Raw genomic sequence first — 21,210 nt, 5'->3', positions numbered from 1 at the left:
TTGTCTCTTGACCCTTTTAGGAATTCAATATAATTTGCTTCTAAGCAAATGCAATATTGTTTCACAGCAAACATTTGTGCATTGCTGAATCAAAAGCTTGAAGTAGTAGTCTAGCTTACACTTTCTGCTTATAACTTGTTTGAGTGAACATCATGAAGTGGTTTCTCTCTGCTTTATTAACTTCCTTTCAGCTATTACAGAACTGCAAAAAAGTCATATTAAACAAATTCCACTGTAATGCTTCAATATTGAACAAAAAGAAAAAAACTGTATCAGCTCAGGCTTTTAGACATTAACACTTATCATACGATCCTCAACAATGTATGTTGACAATCATTTTTCATATTACAGGGCATGATGGGAGTTTTTAACTATGGTGTTACCCAGCATGCATTGCAGCTTGAAGCATTTTGTTGATTGTCACCATTGTTGAGATTCATATGCTGGTTCTTGATGTCTGTGTGTAAGTAACACAGGACTTCAAGTTTTTATATGCATTACAAAGATTAAAAATTAATTCACTTTAACTATTAGAGCAAAACTTTGCTTGCATGCTGTTGTTTTACAGGGCTGTCAATGCAAAACTTAAACATACAATGAAAAAAATGAAAAAAGGTAATTTTGAACATAATCAGGCCAGCTCATGATGACTAACTCATCAAACATAAATGACTAATATCTCCTGTACTGTACAACACCACGTGCTTTTTTACAGAAAGAGATCTAACACTAGAAGTCAAGTGTCAAGAGCCCAACTAAAGCAAACACTGACCTCCACTGACCTGAGACTTGCTTGTGACTTGAAAGAAATGCCTTTTTCTGTCCGGAAACAAAGATGCCTTAATGCCAAACCCCCTCAAGAAAGAAGAAAGCCGTAGTATTTACAGCTGTGATGATGAGCACTTATCAGGGTCAATTAAACACCGGAGTTTCAAAAGTATGTGAAATATTTAAAGTTCACGGCACAGAATCTTTCAAATACGTCCGAGAATTTTACACACCGGTCTGTTATTGTGGTGACATTTCCATGCCCCGAAACATGATGCTGAACGAAACGATCTGTGATTGATTGTTTGACATGTCGGTCAAATGGCCTCATGGGCGGGCCTTGGCCAAAGAAAGCTGCTATGAATTCCAGACCTTCAGTCGCAGTCTGGCTACACAAGACTAATCCTCTGGTGAACTCAGCTGTCTCAGATTATGGGTGAAAGAAACATATGACAGGACTTTTACTTTCTGACCCCTGCTCTGACCGTTTATATTCATGTACATTCACACAGTCAGGTGGCTATAATTGCACAGAAAATTAAGAGGCCACACAGCATTTGACTACTGGTTTTACAAAAATCATTTCAGTTTTAAGAAGTGTTTCCACAACATTTCAATATTTCATCAACTACTGATGAACACATTAATTTTTATTTGAAATATCTCAATATGTATTTCTTATGTTAATAATGTTAATCAATCAACAAAAGAAAAATAGAGAAGCACTCACTGCTCTTGTCTTAACTTAGTAACTTCTGTAGCTTTATTGGGTTTTGTGTATATTTACTTCATAGAGTAATAAAGTTTTTATAGAGTTTTCACAAGCACTGTTAAAGTAATTTGTATTTTTTTTTTTTTGAATTTCCCTTGTTTCAGTCTCTTCATTTCTCCTGATATTTTCTAAATTGCCTAAATGTCAAAATTATTAGCTACATTAACGATTACATCATTACAATATCTTTATATTAAAATCATAATACTGAACATGTTGTTGCATAATAATAATAATAATAATAATATTGTTTTTCCCTTACGAAAATTAACTTTTTTGTAATAGTTGTTGTTGTCTGCCCTAACTCCCTCTAAACCTATTATACAATTATGTGAATTTGTCTAATTACTACTGTAACATTTATAATGATAATGTAACATAATAATGATGTCCTTTAGCATACAGTGTTTTGAGTGATGAGTAGTGTGCTGCTGCTAACAGGTGCTGGCAGTTTAATACTTGGCGAAGTCAAAACAATAACAGGTCAACGGGCCAAATCGGCTGCGAGGCGGAGTTCTCCCGTTTCTCTCGATTGCCAAACCGCGTCTGTTTGAGGAGCTTTGTGCCATGTCGAAAGTGAAAGTTTAGAGGTTCAGTATTTAGACTCTTGTGAGCAGCAGAGAGAGTCAGAGAGGAGTGAACTCAGACTGTGAAGACACGCAGAGCTCGGGTGATCAATAACTCTCTCTGAATGGGAAATAATCTCCTTTAATAATTCATAACCAACTACGGGCAAATCTTCAAGTAAGCCTTACACTCATTACACATTTTATATTTCAAAATGCATATGAATATAGGATTCTTTTTTAATGACTTTTTCTGATTAGTGTTGCAGTGTTTTCATCGGAATTATTATTTTTTGCGTTCTGCCAGTGAAGATAATGCAAAAAAAAAAAAAAAGTAATAGTAATAAAGTAAATCATGGTGTTTGATTTCTGTCGTGGCTCTGTGGATTCAGCGGATATATTTATAATGAACGCACGTGTTTCATTAGTGTGTGCTCTCAGTGCATTACTGTAATAAATCTCGTGGGTTCGCGGTTGTATTTTGCACTCACGTGTTCCTTCAGCGCCTGTAAATTAAAGCATGATTTATTATGTTGGGTGAAACCTTTCAAATTATTTAAGTGTGATATAGCTACTGAAGAAGTAAAGCATATTCTCTGACTTGAAGTATAACATTTTGTAATTATTATATTAGGTCTGGGTATTAGATAAAATAGGCTGTAAATAATGTAAAGATGCATTAGAAGATGAAGGTGTTTCTTGGAAGCATAAAAGAATCAGACTGTCCTCCAACAAAAAACGACCCTGTGACCTACGTACAAGTGCAAGCACTTTATTATGACCTATAGCCTATTTACGTTTTAAAGTTTAGGGCCCTCCAGCGGGCGTAAAAATAATGACAGTATCGTCTTGCGTCTGTCGTCATGAAATGCCCGTCAATGACGTATGACTGTCAAAATGTTTCAGTTCTGATGCAAATTTCTGTCATTTTTTTCTACTGCAGAATCAATCATGGATGCTGTAAATGCTGTGCAGCTGTTCATTCTGGTTTGGACCTTTACTGCTGTCTGTCAAGCTGATGATGGTAAGAGAATAAACTTTTCCATAGAAAGTGTGTGAGAATTTAGAGGAGGGACTAAATCTGAGATGATGAAAACATGGTCAAATCTGATTCATAAATATTCAAAACATAAAAATACCCAGTATAAAAGCTTTTGACTCTTAGTATGATTTAAAATACTGATTTACTGTTTGAACAATTTATGGTCAGAGAGCAGTAAAAAAGAGCTGTTGAAAATAATGTGCTCTCTTAAGTAAAACAATGTGTTCATACAGATAAGTGCAAAATCTCATTTTCAGTCATGACTACAGGATCTTATTGCACTGATTATATCTGCTGCACATGATTAAAAGAAACATTCAGGATGAGGCTGCATGCAGAGATTGCTGTATTATTCTGCTTTTAGAAAATAAATTTTGTATTTATACTGAAGTTACGATTTATAATAAATAATAAAATATCTGACTTTCCCATGGCTAGATCAATTTTTCTAAATCTAAGATAAAAAAAAATACATAATGCAGTGATTTTATTTATGAATAGGTTCTCTGGTGAAAGACTGTATATTTATTGTATGACTGTCATGGGCAGACATATGTTAAAATCAGATTTACATTTGCTCTATTATATGATATGCATTGTTATTTTTCAGATATCATTGTAAGCTGTGAGAATGTGACTGGATTTGTGGGGAAAGAAGTAACTCTCAACTGCAGCGTCTCTCTGAAGTGCGATAAACATAAACGCTGCATTACAATGTATAAGTTTCAATACCCTGATATCAATAATGACTCCGCAATCTGTCGTGAAGATTTTCCTGTGCACCCCTGTGAACAGAGAAACAGTTTCACATGCAGCTACACTCCAACTACAGCAATGACAGAACAATTCAGATTCTTTGTGCAAACAGCGTGTGGAAAGGACCTATCAAAATTCACTGTTAAGACATCAGGTACTACATACTGTAACATTTTTGCTTATAATTTAGTAAATCTTTGCAAATGTACATTTATGTTCAATCTACTAACAGTGGTTTAAAACCTGTTAACAAAGACCATTAAACCTGAAAAATGATAGTAAAACTCTTGGTAAGAAAGTTAATATATTCTAATACAACTATTGATTACTTCTGTAGTTTCCTCAGAATCATCAGGATCCTCTCCACCAGAGACAGCAGGTCTTGGATCCAAGGGTACTGTCTTCACTGTGGTTGTGAGTGGTTTCATCATCATCCTCATCATCATGACGGTGATCATTTGCAAAACAAAACCAAACTTTACCAAACTTTGTAGAGGCCAGAACTGGATGTTTTTGAGAGTCAGACATGATGAGGACAACAATCGTCCAGGAAATGAGATATTATAGCATCGAGTTTTGTTTGACTTTTCGTGTGGTGCTCATGAAACACACAAGCTTTATTTGAACTCCACTAAACTCTACACTATCTTATATCTCAAACTACTGAATTTATAACTCTGCCTGTTGGTTTTAAAAAGTCTTGTTTCTGTTTTATATTGACTTCTGTGAAATAACAGCATATTATTGATCTGTTTGATCAGAGTAAATGATTTTAATGAACTCAAACCTTTGTGAACTTTAAGAGGAAACACAGCGAAACTCAAATTGTTCACTTCTGAGCCGAGAGAAGTTTGTCTCGTGGTTCGTCGAGGCATTAAATGGTATTGTTACTTATATTTGATGATATATTCTGAATTAAAGCTGTTTCTGGCTTTGTTAAACATACCTTGTATGTGGGATAATGAAATTGTATTTGTGAATGATTGTGATTGTGATTGTTTGCGATTGTGAGTGAGATTAGCATATATAAGCCTGCTGTATTTACTCTCTGTTTGCCAACCAGTGTTTAATTAAATGAAGAGATCACAAAATTCATGTTTTCAACATATTTCCCCATTTATGCAGGTATGTTGTAGTTTTGTGTGCAATCTTTGTTATTAATTTCATGTTATTGTTTTGTCTTATGTTAGTTTATGCTAAGCAGATTAACTCAATGTATGTTCCTTTGTGAAACCGCTCGCTCAGTTCACTTCTGAGCCGAGAGAAGTTTGTCTCGTGGTTCGTCGAGGCATTAAATGGTGTTAATTAAATGAAGAGATCGCAAAATTCATGTTTTCAACATATTTCCCCATTTATGCAGAAAATCAAGACAGTGCTAAGCAGTGAGAGGTCTGAAGTTTCTTTATTAAGTGACATCGACACAACGCAGAGTGGATTCCCCTTACCTGGGACCCGTTACACTAACATGAATGTCATTTTTATATATTGTATAATGGTGTGAACGGTGTGGTTTTGTACAATATCTTTTTTTTTTTTTTTTTAATGAAATGAAAAAAGACTTGTGATACTCTCTAAAGATGAACGTCTGAATCCTCTGTTTATGGGCAAGTTCTATCTAGCAGATAAACGAGTCAAATGGGTGAAGAGTACTGTATGTATGCATAATTTGTGTAAGACAAGTTACAAGTTATTATCTTATTCTGCAGGAAATCTTAAAATATTTGGGGTTATAAGTTTTTGTTTTTCTTTACTAAAAGAGATTTGGAGGTAGAATGATTTTAGCGTAAACCTGTACAGTTTAAATCAACCTTGAGATTAGTTTTCTGAAATACAGTGAAACAAAACACTTTCTCCAGGCCCAAGGTGCTAAGACAGAACACAGAACATAGGACTACCCAAACACATATACACACACAAACTAATTAAATTATATTAAATAAGCTAAATAAAAGTTAAATAAGAGCTAAAGTAAGCACTAAATAAAATAAGCACTAAAAAGAATTAAAATAGAAATGTAAACATTTTACACAGACTGCAGGGCTACATAAAGTGCATGTGTGAATACTGAATAAACAAGAAGAAAAGCAAGATGCTGTCACACAGTCTGATGGTGAGGGCCTGAATGCTTCTGTACTTCCTGCCAGATGACAGAAGGGTGGATGTTTTTTGAGAGGGGTGTGTGGGGTCACCTAAAATACTGATGGGTTTGTGAGTACAACATGATTTGTAGATGATCTGTGGCAGACGGTTTTATTCAAAGTAACTTAGATTGTATTAAAGGTTTATATTTGATCAGTTCATGCACTCAAACCTGTTGCTAACCCCACTGTCTATACTCTTTGAGATACAGGAGTAACTGTCTGAGAAATAACAACTGTTCCAGGAAAGAGAACAAGAAGATCCTACAGCTGATGAAAACAAACAGCTTTCACATGTCGAGCATTCAGAGTCAAGAAAATCTCTCAGTGTATGGAAAGGAGTCAGATGAGAACACAATAATCCTCCTCGAGTGTAAACATGGCAGATTAACCGTGGACTGATTTAACAACAGAAACTAAGACATAACATCTTCATTTCTTTTTTTTGTTTTTTTTTTATTGTTTTGTTTATTGTGCATTTACTGATCAATATGAGCTTTTTCTGCACCTGCTAATTAATATCTATACTGTAAGGTGGCTGATGCAAACATTAATAATATGGTATATTTTCATAGCAAATAGGATTTATAATCAAAATCCAAAAAACAAAACACTCCATATTTACTGAAACTATAGAACAAAACAATACACATAAATATTATATGCAAAAATAAATATGAGCACAAATAAAGTATATTTAAATAAATGATAAATTAAAATAATTTTATAATAAATAAATATAGTTTTGTCATGCAATCAAACCATCATTAATGTAATCTTTCGATCACTGCTGTGCCATTTGAGTCAAAGTGATGACAGTCAGATGTTTGTTTGAATCAGGTCAAGTCATCTTTATTTCTATAGTGCTTTATACAATACAGATCGTTTTAAATCAGTTTTACTGGCATAAGAGACAGAATCACTTCTCGTATTAAAGAGTGAGATGCTGCATGGGCCACAGCAAAGAAAACAAATAACCATTTAGGACATGAAGAAATAATTGTACAAAATTAGTTAAGAACTTTAAATGTGATTATTATTTAAACATGATAAATGAAAATCTGAATGATAAACTAAATTTTGGAAACTGACCAAATCAGTCTCTGGGCTAAAATCTTCGACAAGTTTGCCTGAATATTTAAAGGTTAAGGGAAGAATTATAAAGGGAAAAGAAAATATCGTTAATGCCTTTAATAGTAATATTATTGTTGCTGGTTTAACTTCTGATGTTTGTAATTTAGCAGAACTTTTTAGTAGCATTAGTTTTAATAGTTTTTTTTAGTTTAGGTTGTAAAATATCTGTTGGGCTTTATAATATAGAGCCTTATTTTTTAAAAGTTGTGGCAGATTTCATAGTGGAACCAGTTACTGCTATGTTTAATTTAAGTTTAACTTCAAATATAATTCCACATGCATGGAAATCAGCTATGGTTCTGCCTTTGTTAAAAGGCGGTGACCCTTTTGAATTAGACAATTACAGACCTATTTCAAGGCTATCAGTTATTGCGAAATTATTTGAATCTCTTGTTAATGACCAAATAAAACAGTTTTTAATGGAAAATAATATATTTTATATAATGAACTTCAATCAGGTTTCTGCTCAGCTCATAGTGCTATTACAGCTGCTATGTTGACTACAAATGTTATTATTACATGCCTAGATAATAAACAGTACTGTGCTGCTCTATTTGTTGATCTATCTAAAGCATTTGATTCTGTAGATCACAAAATCTTATTGCAGAGACTCAGTTGCTTGGGTTTTAGTAAATGAGTCTTAATTGGTTCAATAATTATCTGACAGAAAGAATGCAGTGTGTCTCAGCTAAAAATTTAATGTCTACAGAATTAAAAATAAATAAAGGAGTCCCACAGGAATCTATTTTAGCTCCTGTTTTATTTTCACTTTATATAAATTACCTATAGGTCAAAAGATAAACACGGCAAAAATCCATTTATATGCTGATGACACAATTATTTACAGTTGCACGTCTGAATCAAGCCATAGAGCTGTTACAAGATTCCTTTCTGTCACTGCAATTTCCATTGTTAAACTGATATTGGTTTTAAATGCTATCAAATATATGGTCTTTACTCATAGTCGTACCAAAATAACGGTTCCACCTATTCTAACCTTGGAAGGGAACTGTATTGAAAGAGTAAATAGTTATAAATATTTGGGTTTATGGCTTGATGAACGGTTGGGTTTAAATATTCATATTGAAAATCTTCTAAAAAAGCTCAGACCTAAATTGGGTTTTCTTTTCGTATTAAGAAGTGCTTTCCTTTTGAAGCAAAAAAAAAAAGATTTATCCAAAGTAGTTTCCTTTCAGTTTTGGACTATGGTGATGTGGTTTATATGCATACAAACTTGTCCTTACTGAGGAAGTTGGATAGTAAATATCATGCTGCAATACGATTTGTGACAAATACATCTTCATGTTCCCATCACTGTACTTTGTACAAAATAGTTGGTTGGTCATCCTTGTTCCAAAGGAGAAAAATGCGTATGTTATTATTTACTGCCAAAGCATTATAAGGTAAACTGCCATCTTATATTTGTAATCTTTTATCATATTATACTTGTAATTATAGCACTAGAAACTCTTACAAATTACATTTGGCTGTTCCTAGAGTATGCTCTGAGTTTGGCAAACCTGCCTTTTTCTCCTTTGGTCCTAAGCTATGGAATGAAATGCAGAGTGTTATGATGTTAGAAACAATTCCATCTCTAAATATTTTTAGAAATCTTTTGGAGTTCTACCTGGAAGTGAAAGTGTTTTATGTATTTTTTTAATATGATGTTGGGTGATATTTTTATTATTTTTTGTTTTATGTGTGTGTCTAATCTGTATGTGAAACTTTCTGTTCTGCCATTTTGGCCAGGACTCCCTGGTAGAAGAGATTTATATCTCTCTATATCTCTATATCTAAACAGCTCTTTAAGACAACAGTAAACAACCAGGACTCAAATCAGTTCATTGATTCAGTTTGATTCAGTAACTGTGTAATGAGTTTCATTTTTAGTTTTTCAGATCTAGCTTCATTCCTTTCATTTCTCTGAACTGCTGCAGAGCTTCTGTTTCCTCTTTCCAGGAAAGTTTCGTAATTTCATCATCATCCATTCACGCAAAAACAATAAAACGATTGACAGAGTGCTGACAGATATGTGTGGTGTGGTGGCTGGAGAAACCATGATGATATACGTGAATGAAATGAATCATATAAATAAGTCTTTATGGTGTTTTCATGCTGTTTGTTCTGATTCACTATGAACTGTGCAGATACTGTATAGCTTTATCCTGTTGTTTCATGGCAAAATTAATAGCAGAACTTTCACTTTTGATTGAACTGTCTTGATGTTTTAATGTGTTACCAGGTTTTTCACTTCACTTCTGGCTCACCTGCTCTTTATAAATCAAAAATCATGCTGTGGAGTGCAGAGAGAATCTCTCCAAATTACAGAACCTGCTTTCATTTAGAAAATGAAAGTCAAAGATAAGCAGTTTAAGTTTATGTCCTTGTGTCACACATTAAGAAATTAGTGTGGAGTAAAACATGCTCAAGGAGAAGACGTACATCCGTTAAGTGCACAATGATTCTCTTATATTAAACATTAACAACATGACAGTAACCTTTATTACATACACTAATCTTTAACCACTTCCAATAGACACCTGATTTTAACCTTTGTGACTTAAACACATGCATTACAGGAGATAAAATGTATTTTTTTTTATGTACTAATAAATCCATATTATTCTTGCCGTAGTTGCAGTTCACATACTGAAAACGATTTAAAACTGTAAAAATTAACAGTGTGTATTGTTGTATGTGAAAAACCATTAAAACATTTAAATGTGTCAATGGCAGACCTCTGTAGTAGAACAAGAGAAGAATGGAAGAAAACTGAAACCATATGTAAGCCTGACGCAATATTGAGCACTTCCTCTAGTCTGAGGCTAAAGATGCTGCGTGTGTTTTGTGGCTTATTATTGGCAGCATAGTCATGATCACATCTGATTATTATCCTAAAAACACTGAATGCCTGCATAGTCTGTCTGTACTTGCATAAGTACTTTCAGTCATGTCTCTTGTCATGCAGACTAGCTTGTGCAATGCTACCAATAATACAATCACTGTTTCCAAACCTAGAGGTTAGCAGTTTCCTAATCAAAAAATAAGCAAACAATTTAAAAAGCTGCACACAGGCAGAAACTGCAAATACCATTTGATTTTTAATAGATTTTGTTAAGCAAGCAAGATATACAATACCTGTAAATATACTTTTCAAATCTATTTTTTTTATAAACCTTAAATACTTTTTTATTATTGAATTAATTATATTTAAAATCAGTATTTTCCTAGCTTTGTTTCCTTTATTTTATTGTTATTATTTATTTATTTATTTATTTATTTATTTATTTATTTATTTATTTATTTATTTATTTATTTATTATTTGCAGTGTCATCATGCTTTTTAATCCAATCTAATGAATATTAGACTTAAGATTGTTTCAGTTCTGTTCTTCTGTTCTTATTGTCTTCATGCCTTTTAAATTAAATGAAGAAGTTTGAGAATTGATGTCATTCTTCTGTTGTAGAAGCAAAACCATGGACGATGTAAATGCTGTGAACATGATCGTACTGGTTTGGGCATATGCATTTGTCTGTGAAGCCATTAATGGTAAGAATATTTTGGAAATTTTTAGATCAGGAGCACTTTCTCTAAAATATTGTTTCAGCTGGGCTGCAATCTGCTCCAATTAGAACTGGCACCAGACAGTCACATGTTAGCCAAGCTATTTTGGCAGGACCGCTTTTTCCCAGTGCCCAGTGGAAAATTTATTTCCACTAAAAAAAAAGTGTAGTTTTTCCCCACTAGGACAGTACATACTTTAATGGCGTTGTATAAGCAGGCTCATTGGGACGCAGCAAACTGCTAGACTGAATTATTAGACGGTTATGTAGTTGCTGTATTAAATAGATTAGATTAGATTAGATTAGATTCAACTTTATTGTCACTGCACATGTAAGGTACAAGGCAACGAAATGCAGTTAGCATCTAACCAGAAGTGCAATAAGCAGTAAGTACAGAATATACAAGGTCTACAATATGTACAATAACTATACAGATAAGTATTATGGACAAAATTTACAGATTTTAAATACTATCAGCATGATATACAGATAGGTGTACTATGAACATACTATACAGATGGAATATGTGAAGTGTATGTACACTATAGGCAGAACTATGAACATATGAACAATTTACACTATTGCAATGGAAGTAAAGTGCATAGAAAATATTTCAGTGTGCAAATGGGTTATTCAGTGTTCCTGGATGAACAGACAGTAGTGCAAGTAATAGCAAGTTTGCTGTTTTTGCTTGTTGTAAATAAATAAATAATAAATAAATCGGTCAGATGTAGTGATGAAGTGGGGGAGGAGTCTGTGTGTATGGTGTGTGTGTGTGTCAGAGGGCAGAGTTCAGTAAGGAGACAGCTGTAGGGAAAAAGCTGTTCCTGGATCTGCTGGTCCTTGTCCGGAGGCTCCTGAAGCGCCTCCCGGAGGGCAGGAGGTTAAACAGTCCATGGTCAGGGTGAGAGGAGTCCTTAAGAATGCTGCGAGCTCGACGTAGACAGCGTTTCCTCTGGATGTCCTCAATAGCAGGAAACTGCTATTCTTTCAGATTTATGTAACTTTATAATGTGACTGGAACTGTGCATGAAGAATTAACTCTCACTCTCACACTGCAGCATCTTGTTGAACTGCAGTAAGGAAGATGATCACTGCTGCATTAAATCCTACATTTTTAAGGATAACAATGAGAGACCAGGATAATGAATGAGAAACCAACGCCACATATGTTTACAATCCAACTGCAATCATGACTGCAAAATTTAAATTATTTTTCCAAGCAAACTGTGACAGGAAAACTTTGTTTAATTTGTTGTTAAAGTAACAGGTAGGCCACACTCTGAACCTACAAGGTGCTGGTATTTATTATGCATCATATTATTTCTATACAGACTAAAGGTTTGGACACACCTGATTCAATGTATGTTTTGAATTAAATCCAATTTGATTTTGATTTTTTTTTTTTTTGACCTCATGATCTTTGAAAATCTGTTTACAGAGTCTGGTGGAGATAAAACTGTGGACACTGTTAAGAAAGGTATTGCTTATATTCACATTCTATAATTTTACTATTGTTTACTGTTACAGATTGCTTACAGGAACACATGAAGCTGCTCTTCAACCTTTTGTCACCATATTTGTTAACTCCATATCATAAATGATTTCATGAGTCAAAGTACATAGATCATGATATTAATACACATATTCTATCTTATCTGTAGCAGAAATATACAGTATAAAATTAATATATGAGTCTGATGTTTTTTTTTATGATTTCAACCATGCCATAAAAAAGTCAGAATTCTCTTATAGATATTACAGATTATTTTTTATTTATTTTTACATCAAAGGTGAAGCAAAGCTGACTACATCTGAGATCACTGTCACCGCTGGTGCCATAATCATCTCCATCATCATGTTAATCATTTATAGGAATTACAATCCCACAAACCTTTGTCTATATGTCTCTTAGACTATAAAACAGCTGATTCTGCCACAAAAGATGATGAGAACAGTAAATAGTCTGAAAGAGCATCTTAACAACATCGCAGGACTGTGTAGCAGTTGTGTTTCACATCCAGTGCAGGTCACAAGGCTTTGAATACGTTTATTGTTGCACTGGTCGCCAACAGCAGTGTTGTTAAAAGTGTACAGAGGACTCATAACTATGAATGTTACTGGGCCTATACTGAGTGTGCTCTTGTCTTAAGCTGTATGTTCTGTTTCATATTGATTTCTGTGAAAAAACACAATGCTATAGATTTGTTTGATCAGAGTGCTTTATATTAAGTGAACTTGTGCACTCTCAGAAAAAAGGTACAAGCTGTCACTGTGGCGGTACTTTATTTACACCTACTTGTTGCATATTAGTAGCTTTCATATTAATACCTAAAGTGTACATATTAGTACTTAACTGGCACATATTATTACCTTTTGGGAGGGTTCTGTACTGCTACAGTGTGTAAACTTGTATTGACAGATCTCAGGAATTTTCATGATTTGTTGTGTTGTTTTTTTGTTTTGGGGTTTTTTTTTTTTTTTTTTTTGTATCTTCAAACAATTTTTTAGAACAACTTGAACAGCAACAAACAATAACAATACAGCGAAATAATAAGCTAACTACGACCATCTAGCCCTCTATTAAACATTAAATAATTATTTCACCATATCTTTAGCTTACTCAGTAATGCTGCATTCTTAGTTGAACCGCTTGCGTGGAAAGTTTGTGTGTCAGATGTAACAATTCATAATGCTTTGTGAAACGGACAGTCCTAAATTGTTGCTATAGTAGCATCATATTAATGCTAGAAAGCCTATGCATTTGGCAACTGGAATTATTATTATTTTTTTAAATGAACCATTATATTTAATATATAAAATCTATTTTCACACTCATCTTGAGTGAGGGTGTGGGGTGGTCCGAGTGAGGGGGCACTAGCCCTGGGTTTGGGATAATACATTAGAACTCTGTTCTTACTCAGACAGCTGTTTTAGTAGACTTAACTGGGATCTGCTGCCACGTCTTAAGATCTGCATCACTGCAGTAGCTGTAGTGAAGAGGAAAAAAAAACACCAGGGAAAAAGTCCAGCTGGCTACTTTGGAAGTGTCCAAGGTTAAATAAGATGTCTTAGACTGTCTTAAAGTGGCCATTGTGAGATTCTTCACTTCCTCTAATTGTTGAGGAATTGTTTTCCACACCCCTTGTGAACCGATGAACAGTTTTTCTAATATCCACAAAGCAAAATTCTAATATTTAACAAAGCAAATCTTTCCCGCAAACTTCTTCACTTTGAATATAAATAGTCGGCTGCTTTGGCCACATCAGCCACAAATCATTGTTTCAAGTCATGAAGCCAAGGAGTGTTCGAGGTTAAATAAGATATGTCTTAGGCTGCATTTACAGTGGAGGTCTTGATGCCCAAATCCGATTTTCTGACTTTATCCGATTTTTTTGACGACCCGCTTACATCATCTTTTAAAAGTGACCCATATCCGATTTTTGCATTTACACTATACACTGCTGAAACTACCAAACGTAGACATTCTGACCCGGAAAAGGAAGTAAAACAGCACAAAATACAATGGATGCAGATGCATATAAAATTATACAGTGTTTTGCTTTCCACAATATTTTGAAAAGTCAACAAAAAAAATCAAAAACATTGGTCTCGTACGGCGGAGAAAAAAGAGGACTTAAAAGACATGAAACCTCTGCATTGCTCCACTGTGTGTATCCTTCGTCCTCCGTCGCGCCTATAATAAATCATGTGATCTCAGTTGGTGGTGTCCACCTGAGTTGACGTCACTTTTTTAATGACGTACGACTCGCATTTACTGGGGAATATCCAATTTGTCTGCTTACATGGCACACGCAAATGCACGTATCCGATTCATATCCGATTTATTACCACATATGAATGAGGCCTGAATCCGATCTGAGAAAATCAGAATCCATGCGTTTTTTTTTTCCTGCTTACACGTTCACCGGTCATATCCGATCTGTGCCACATGAGAGGAAAAAATCGGAATTGGGTCACTTGAACCATGCAGTGTAAATGGGGCCTTAGACTGTCTTAAAGTGGCCATTGTGAGATTCTGTTTGACCCAAAGAACACCGAACACTGTGTCTAGGGACATTGTGTACATGTCTGATCTGTATGTGCTCGACTAAAGCATTACGTTTTAATCTGATTATTGGCAAATGAGGTCATGCTTATTCAGCTTGTATTTTCCAGATAGTCTTGTCTTTCACTTCTGGAAATGCTATATATATATATATATATATATATATATATATATATATATATATATATATATATATATATATATATATATATATATATATATATATATATATATATATATATATATATGCAGCACCATGCACTTTTATTCTAGCATAGATGCAATCACACACTACACACACGCTAAATAAATATTCAAACTTCACTGACAAAAAAATGGTGTTGTATTTACTTTCACTCAGGGATTGCTGGTAAATAATTAAAAAGAAACTGCAAGTATCTTCAATATCTATCTTGATTGTCATGCTCTTAATTCACTATCATTGTATAAACAAAGAGCAGGTTAGTCACAACTAGATGAGGAAAGTTTGTGAACAAACTTTGAAGTTGGCTTGAAAGAGCCTAGCCTGAAAATTTGAAGCAGTTGTAAAAGCTTGAAGTTTGAAAGATTCAGTAGACAGGAAAAGTATCAGTCTCTCCTTTAATTGAATGCATGTGTCTTCAGAAGTGTAAAATAAACAGAATCGTCTTTATTGCCAATGACAGTGGGTGTAAACACACGGAATTTGCCTTGATGCAAGGTAGTAACTATACTTTTTTCCCTAAAGCCTCATATGGACTTGGAGTGACTTGCATGGACTAGGCCTACTACTTTTATGCTGTTTATGCTGTGTTTTTTTTTTTTTTTTGGTAGTTTAGAAACCTGAAAGTCCCTGGTCACCATCGACTTTTGTAATGGACAGGAAAAACAACATTCTCCAGAACTTCTCCTTTTTAGAGCTACTGGAGATACAGGTTATGCAGGTTTGGAATGATAAAGATTGGGGGAAATTCTGACCTGTCTAGTTTTGTTAAACTGTTTGCCTTGCAGTATTTATAAACTAAATTCCATTGGCTAAAAAAAGGAAGGTTAAACATGGGTGAACACGAATGATTGAGTTGTTAGTTGCATTAATAAAAACATTTTTTTTTTTTTTTTTATCCTTTAAGGAAGATTTAAGTCATTATGATGTATACTTTTAAGTCTTCATGAAATTATGGAGTAAATATTTTGTGTGTGTGTGTGTGTAAATGTAACTGCGTAAAAATGGAAACCCACTTTTGCTATGGGATAACAAACTAAAAGTTAAAAAGGTGACTTTTTTAATCCCACAATTCTGACTTTTTTCTCACAATTCGGTGACTTCTGGGTTAACTCGCAAAGTACTAATTGTTTGTAATTTACAATTCTGAGAGGAACTAAAACAGAGCATCTTACACACACATATACAAACCAACACACACACATGCGCACACACAAAAGTACATGAGTACTTACGTCAGTACTGCATAACAAATTGCCACTCTGAGGACATTAAAGTTTTCTAAGTCTAAGTCTAAGTCTAAGTCTAAGTCTATGAATCCATATAGAAATCAATAGGAAGTTATCTAAATAAAATAAAATATGGAGCTACATATGAGCTAGTGTAAGAGAGAGAGAGATGACGACAGGAGAAAGCAAATAACTTAAAAAAATTAATGCAAAGAAGTCTAGAATCAAATTTAAAAATACAGTAGGCTACTAATGTTGACAGTGTTGTGTTGACACAGAATTGTAAGTAACCAATTTTTAAAGATGAAACTGAAAAGAACCGTATGCATTCCTCTAATTGTTGAGGAATTGTTTTCCACACCCCTTGTGAACCGATTAACAGTTTTTCTAATATCGACAAAGCAAATTTATAGTTTTTATAATAGAATTATTTTATTTAGCGAAGTGAAATTTTACAGAGAGCTGATAAAGTGTAAAAAGAGAGTAATGTGTTGGATCAGTGTTATATATTGGTTAAGTGTTAATATCACTTGCTCTCTGATCACTGCCTGGTTCATCTTATGCTGACCTACGGGCAGAAACTGAAATCAGCTAAACCTGTAGTAAGGACTGTTAAAATATGGACACTGATCTGGACAAGCTCACAGAGACTGTATCTTCAAATAATCAGTCCCTGTGAGGGTATGTGCATCCTCACCAGATCATTCTTATCATGATGATAAACTGTGGTTTACTGGAAAAATCAAACAGCTTCGTCATGCCAAAGAGGATGCTTACAGAAGTGGGGATAAAATTGAGGAATTAAGCCTGAACTGAGGAACTGATACATATATATAGGAATTAAGAATTGGCTCCATTTTGCAGTTTTATTTTGACAGTGATTGTTAGTTCCCAGCATGCTTTGCATATGGCTGGATATGCTGAGTAAAAATTAAAATTAAGTGCTACTTTATGTGTTTTTGAGTAAAGGCAAACACCGATTAATGTTTTATGTTCAGTTATGTTTGACATTTAAAAGATTTTTTGTTACGTTGAAGTTTCTATTTTTACCATCGTGCAGAAGATTACAGTTCAAGATGGCACCGAGCATGGCGGCCGTGTTGCGAGCTTCGAGTAAACTTTGCAGTTTTTCATTTGTTTTACTTGTTTTTTTGTTGTTCTACGTGTTGGATGTTGTTTGTATAACTGTCTACGACAGACACACACTTCTAAACATTGTGTGACGAGTGGGGCGGGGCCGAGAGCCGTGGGAACGGAGCGAGGCCGGTGGAGTGATTGGGAATTGAGCGACACCTGCTCCACTCACCGGTCTCGAGTCCCACGGAGGAGATCGGGAGGATACAAAAGAGGAGCGACGACAGTGAAGGACTCGAGACCGGTGAGTGGAGCAGGTGTCGCTCATTTCCCAATCACTCCACCGGCCTCGCTCCGTTCCCACGGCTCTCGGCCCCGCCCCACTCGTCACACATTGGTTCATACGTCGCGGAACACAAACCGGACTTTGAGTTCTTGAACGCCGGCGCTTTGTTTACAGACACCGCATCAGAGCCCTTTGTCTGGGCTGCGCGAGCGCGACCGAGGAAATGCCGCCGGAAAAGAGGGAAGAGAGCCGGCGTCCTTGTCAGACTCAGACGTCGTCCCCTCGGACCTCCTCTCCCATCCATTTTGCTGGCTAACGTTCAGTCACTGGACATCAAACTTTGCGAACTGCGGGCACGTATCTCATACCAACGAGAAACAAGGGACTGCTGCATTATTTGCCTCACAGAAACCTGGATGTCTGCAGTGGTTCCAGACTCAGCCATCGAGCTTACGGGGTTCTCCGTGCACCGCTCGGACAGAACGAAAGAGCTCACAGGGAAAAGCAGAGGTGGGGGCGTTTGTTTCTTTATCAACAACTCGTGGTGTGATGAAAGGAACCTACACTCTATTAAATCCTTCTGCTCCCCTGATCTGGAATTTCATATGCTTCTGTGTCGACCATTCTGGCTACCGAGGGAATTCACAGTGGTCATAATCACAGCTGTTTACATTCCCCCTCAAGCCAACACAGACCAGGCACTCAAGGAACTGTATGGGAATATAAGTGAGCAGGAAACCGCGTACCCAGATGCAGCGTTTATTGTCATGGGGGACTTTAACAAAGCCAACTTCAGAACAATAGCTCCGAAATATTTTCAACACATCACCATCAACACGAGTGGTGATCGTGTACTGGACCACTGCTACTCTCCTTTCCGGGACGCCTACAAATCTCTCCCACGCCCACCTTTCGGCAAATCGGATCACTCTTCCATTCTGCTGCTGCCTGCTTATAGGCAGAAACTGAAACGGGAAGCACCCGCCCTCAGGACAATTCAATGCTGGTCGGACCAATCAGACGCTATACTACAAGATTGTTTTGATCACGTGGACTGGGACATGTTCCGGGCAGCGTCTGATGACGACATAGAGGCGTACTCAGAAACTGTAACGTGTTTCATCAGGAAGTGTCTAGAAGATGTAGTGCCGACAAAAACAAATCCACATCTACCCCACCCAAAAACCGTGGATTAATAGCGATGTTCGAGCAGCCTTGTCAGCGCGGACATCCGCTTTTAAATCCGGAAACGCTGATGATCGCAAACAAGCCAGTTACAATCTCAGGAAATCCATCAAAGCCGCAAAAAGACAATACAAAAACAAAGTTGAAGAACAATTCAACACCAGCGATGCAAGAGGCATGTGGCAGGGAATCAATAAAATCACAGACTTTAAAGGGAACAAACCAGCTACTGTGAACATTGCCGCCTCTCTACCGGACGAGCTGAATAACTTTTATGCTCGTTTTCGAGGCTCACAACACCGCCCACACAGAGAGCGCTCCCGCAGCTGCTGCAGAAGATGTGAGTGCACTCTACGTCTCTGTCGCGGATGTAACCCGATCCTTCCGACGGGTGAATATCCGCAAGGCAGCGGGTCCTGATGGCATCCCAGGCCGTGTGCTCCGAGCATGCGCATTCCAGCTAGCCGGTGTTTTTACAGACATTTTTCAACCTCTCCCTCTCTCTGTCTGTGGTTCCCTCGTGCTTCAAAAAAATCCACCATTGTGCCCATACCAAAGAAAAATAAAATCACATGCTTGAATGACTGGAGGCCTGTTGCTCTCACACCCATCTTCAGTAAGTGTTTTGAGAGACTCGTCAGAGACTACATCTGCTCTGTGCTGCCTGCCTCACTGGATCCGCTACAATTTGCATATCGTAGCAAACGTTCTACAGACGATGCTATTGCTTTCACCCTACACACTGTTCTCTCCCACCTGGAAAATAAGAACACCTATGTGAGAATGCTGTTTGTGGACTACAGCTCAGCATTTAACACCATAGTGCCTGCCACACTTGTTGCGAAGCTCCAGACTCTGGGATTAAACAGATCTCTGTGCAGCTGGATCCTGGACTTCCTAACAGGCAGAAGCCAGGTGGTCAGAATGGGCAACAACACTTCATCCCCGCTGACCCTCAACACTGGTGCTCCTCAGGGCTGTGTCCTCAGCCCGCTCCTGTACTCCCTGTACACACATGACTGTACAGCCATACACAGCTCCAACGTCATCATCAAATTCGCTGATGACACAATGGTGATAGGCCTGATCACCGACAACAATGAGACGGCCTACAGAGAGGAGGTGAGCACCCTGATTAAATGGTGTCAGGAGAACCACCTCTCACTCAACATCGACAAGACCAAGGAGATGGTGGTGGATTTCAGGAGACAGAGCAGAGAACACACACCCATCACCATCGACAAGACACCTGTGGAGCGGGTAAGCAGCTTCAAGTTCCTCGGTGTTAACATCAGTGAAGATCTCACCTGGTCTACACACACTGATGCAGTGCTGAAGAAGGCACATCCCCAGCATCCTCAGATCATTCTACACTTGCACTATAGAGAGCATCCTGATGGGCTGCATCACTGCCTGGTTTGGAAACAGCACCGCTGGCAACTGCAAAGCTCTGAAAAGGGTCGTGCGAACTGCCAGCCACATTCCTAATTGAGCTATTTGGCTTGTCTTTTAATTATACATCTCAAAGTCAAATACAAACAGGCTTTACTCAAAATCACAGATTTTTGAGAATCAACTTAAAATACCACAAGCAAGAGAGTTTTTTTCCTTTAGTTTTTGTGATTTTATATCTCGCAATTCTGATTTTATAACATGCAGCTGCAATTTCTAAAGTCAGAATTGTGAGATTTTTTAATTTCTATTCAGTAGTGGAAACAAGCTATATAGGTTAGGAAATTAGTCTTAAAGGCGGTTATTCGATACATCAAATCTTTCCTGATCATTCTCAGTCATTGTGTTGTAGACGTAATGCTTTTTAAATGAGTAAGGCTGATGTTATTTGCATTCTCCAGCTGATTGAATTGGTGAAGAAAAAAGACATTCTCATTTGTGGTAAGGTTTAATGCAATGGTTTAAAGTTTTTGACAACCTCTTAGGAATAAATGAGTAACTGTCTATGTACCTATACATAAAAATGAGTCTGTATCCCTGCAGGATGATTTTGGGGGCTAGACTGACGCTGGTGAAATACTCTAACACTATATAAGAATAAAAGAAATTACTATAAACTTGGCAAATTTTGATAGCTCCATGCTATCAACACCTTCGGCTGTAAACTCTTCACCACTGTGCGTTATCATGCATATATTATCAGTATGTGATTAAAAGAAATTAGTATATATTGGTAGTTTGTGCAAGCACCTTATTACGACCTATTTTTACGTTTTAACGTTAAGCGGCCTCTAGCGGGCGTAAAAATAATGACAGTATCGCGTTGCGTCTGTCGTCATGAAATGACGTATAACGTCATTACCAATCAAAACGCACGTTTATTTAAATGCAATGTGTGGACTTTTTACACTGATCTCACAGTAATTCGTACATATTTTACTAGGAGGCTTATTCGTTCGAATGATCACACCTA

The 21,210-nt window shown here is 36.4% G+C and overlaps 1 protein-coding gene across 2 annotated transcripts in view; it reads left to right on the top strand.

Moving 5' to 3' along the window:
- The first annotated feature begins 1,967 nt into the window (after window positions 1–1,967).
- LOC109047412 overlaps window positions 1,968–21,210 on the top strand; it is a 60,741-nt gene continuing 41,498 nt past the window's right edge. Inside the window, exons 1-4 of one of the 2 annotated variants that reach the window (XM_042768125.1) lie at window positions 1,968–2,284; window positions 3,050–3,130; window positions 3,759–4,058; window positions 4,242–5,019. In XM_042768125.1, coding sequence (XP_042624059.1) covers window positions 3,058–3,130; window positions 3,759–4,058; window positions 4,242–4,471 — 603 coding nt within the window. In that variant the 5' untranslated portion in view covers window positions 1,968–2,284; window positions 3,050–3,057 and the 3' untranslated portion in view covers window positions 4,472–5,019. Of the gene's footprint in view, window positions 2,285–3,049; window positions 3,131–3,758; window positions 4,059–4,241; window positions 5,020–21,210 lie in introns of those variants that run through there. The other variant, XM_042768123.1, reaches the window with a different exon arrangement.

This window comes from Cyprinus carpio, chromosome A12 (assembly GCF_018340385.1).
Source record: "Cyprinus carpio isolate SPL01 chromosome A12, ASM1834038v1, whole genome shotgun sequence".
Classification (NCBI taxonomy): Eukaryota; Metazoa; Chordata; class Actinopteri; order Cypriniformes; family Cyprinidae; genus Cyprinus; species Cyprinus carpio.
This window is presented reverse-complemented; position numbering and strand designations above follow the sequence as displayed.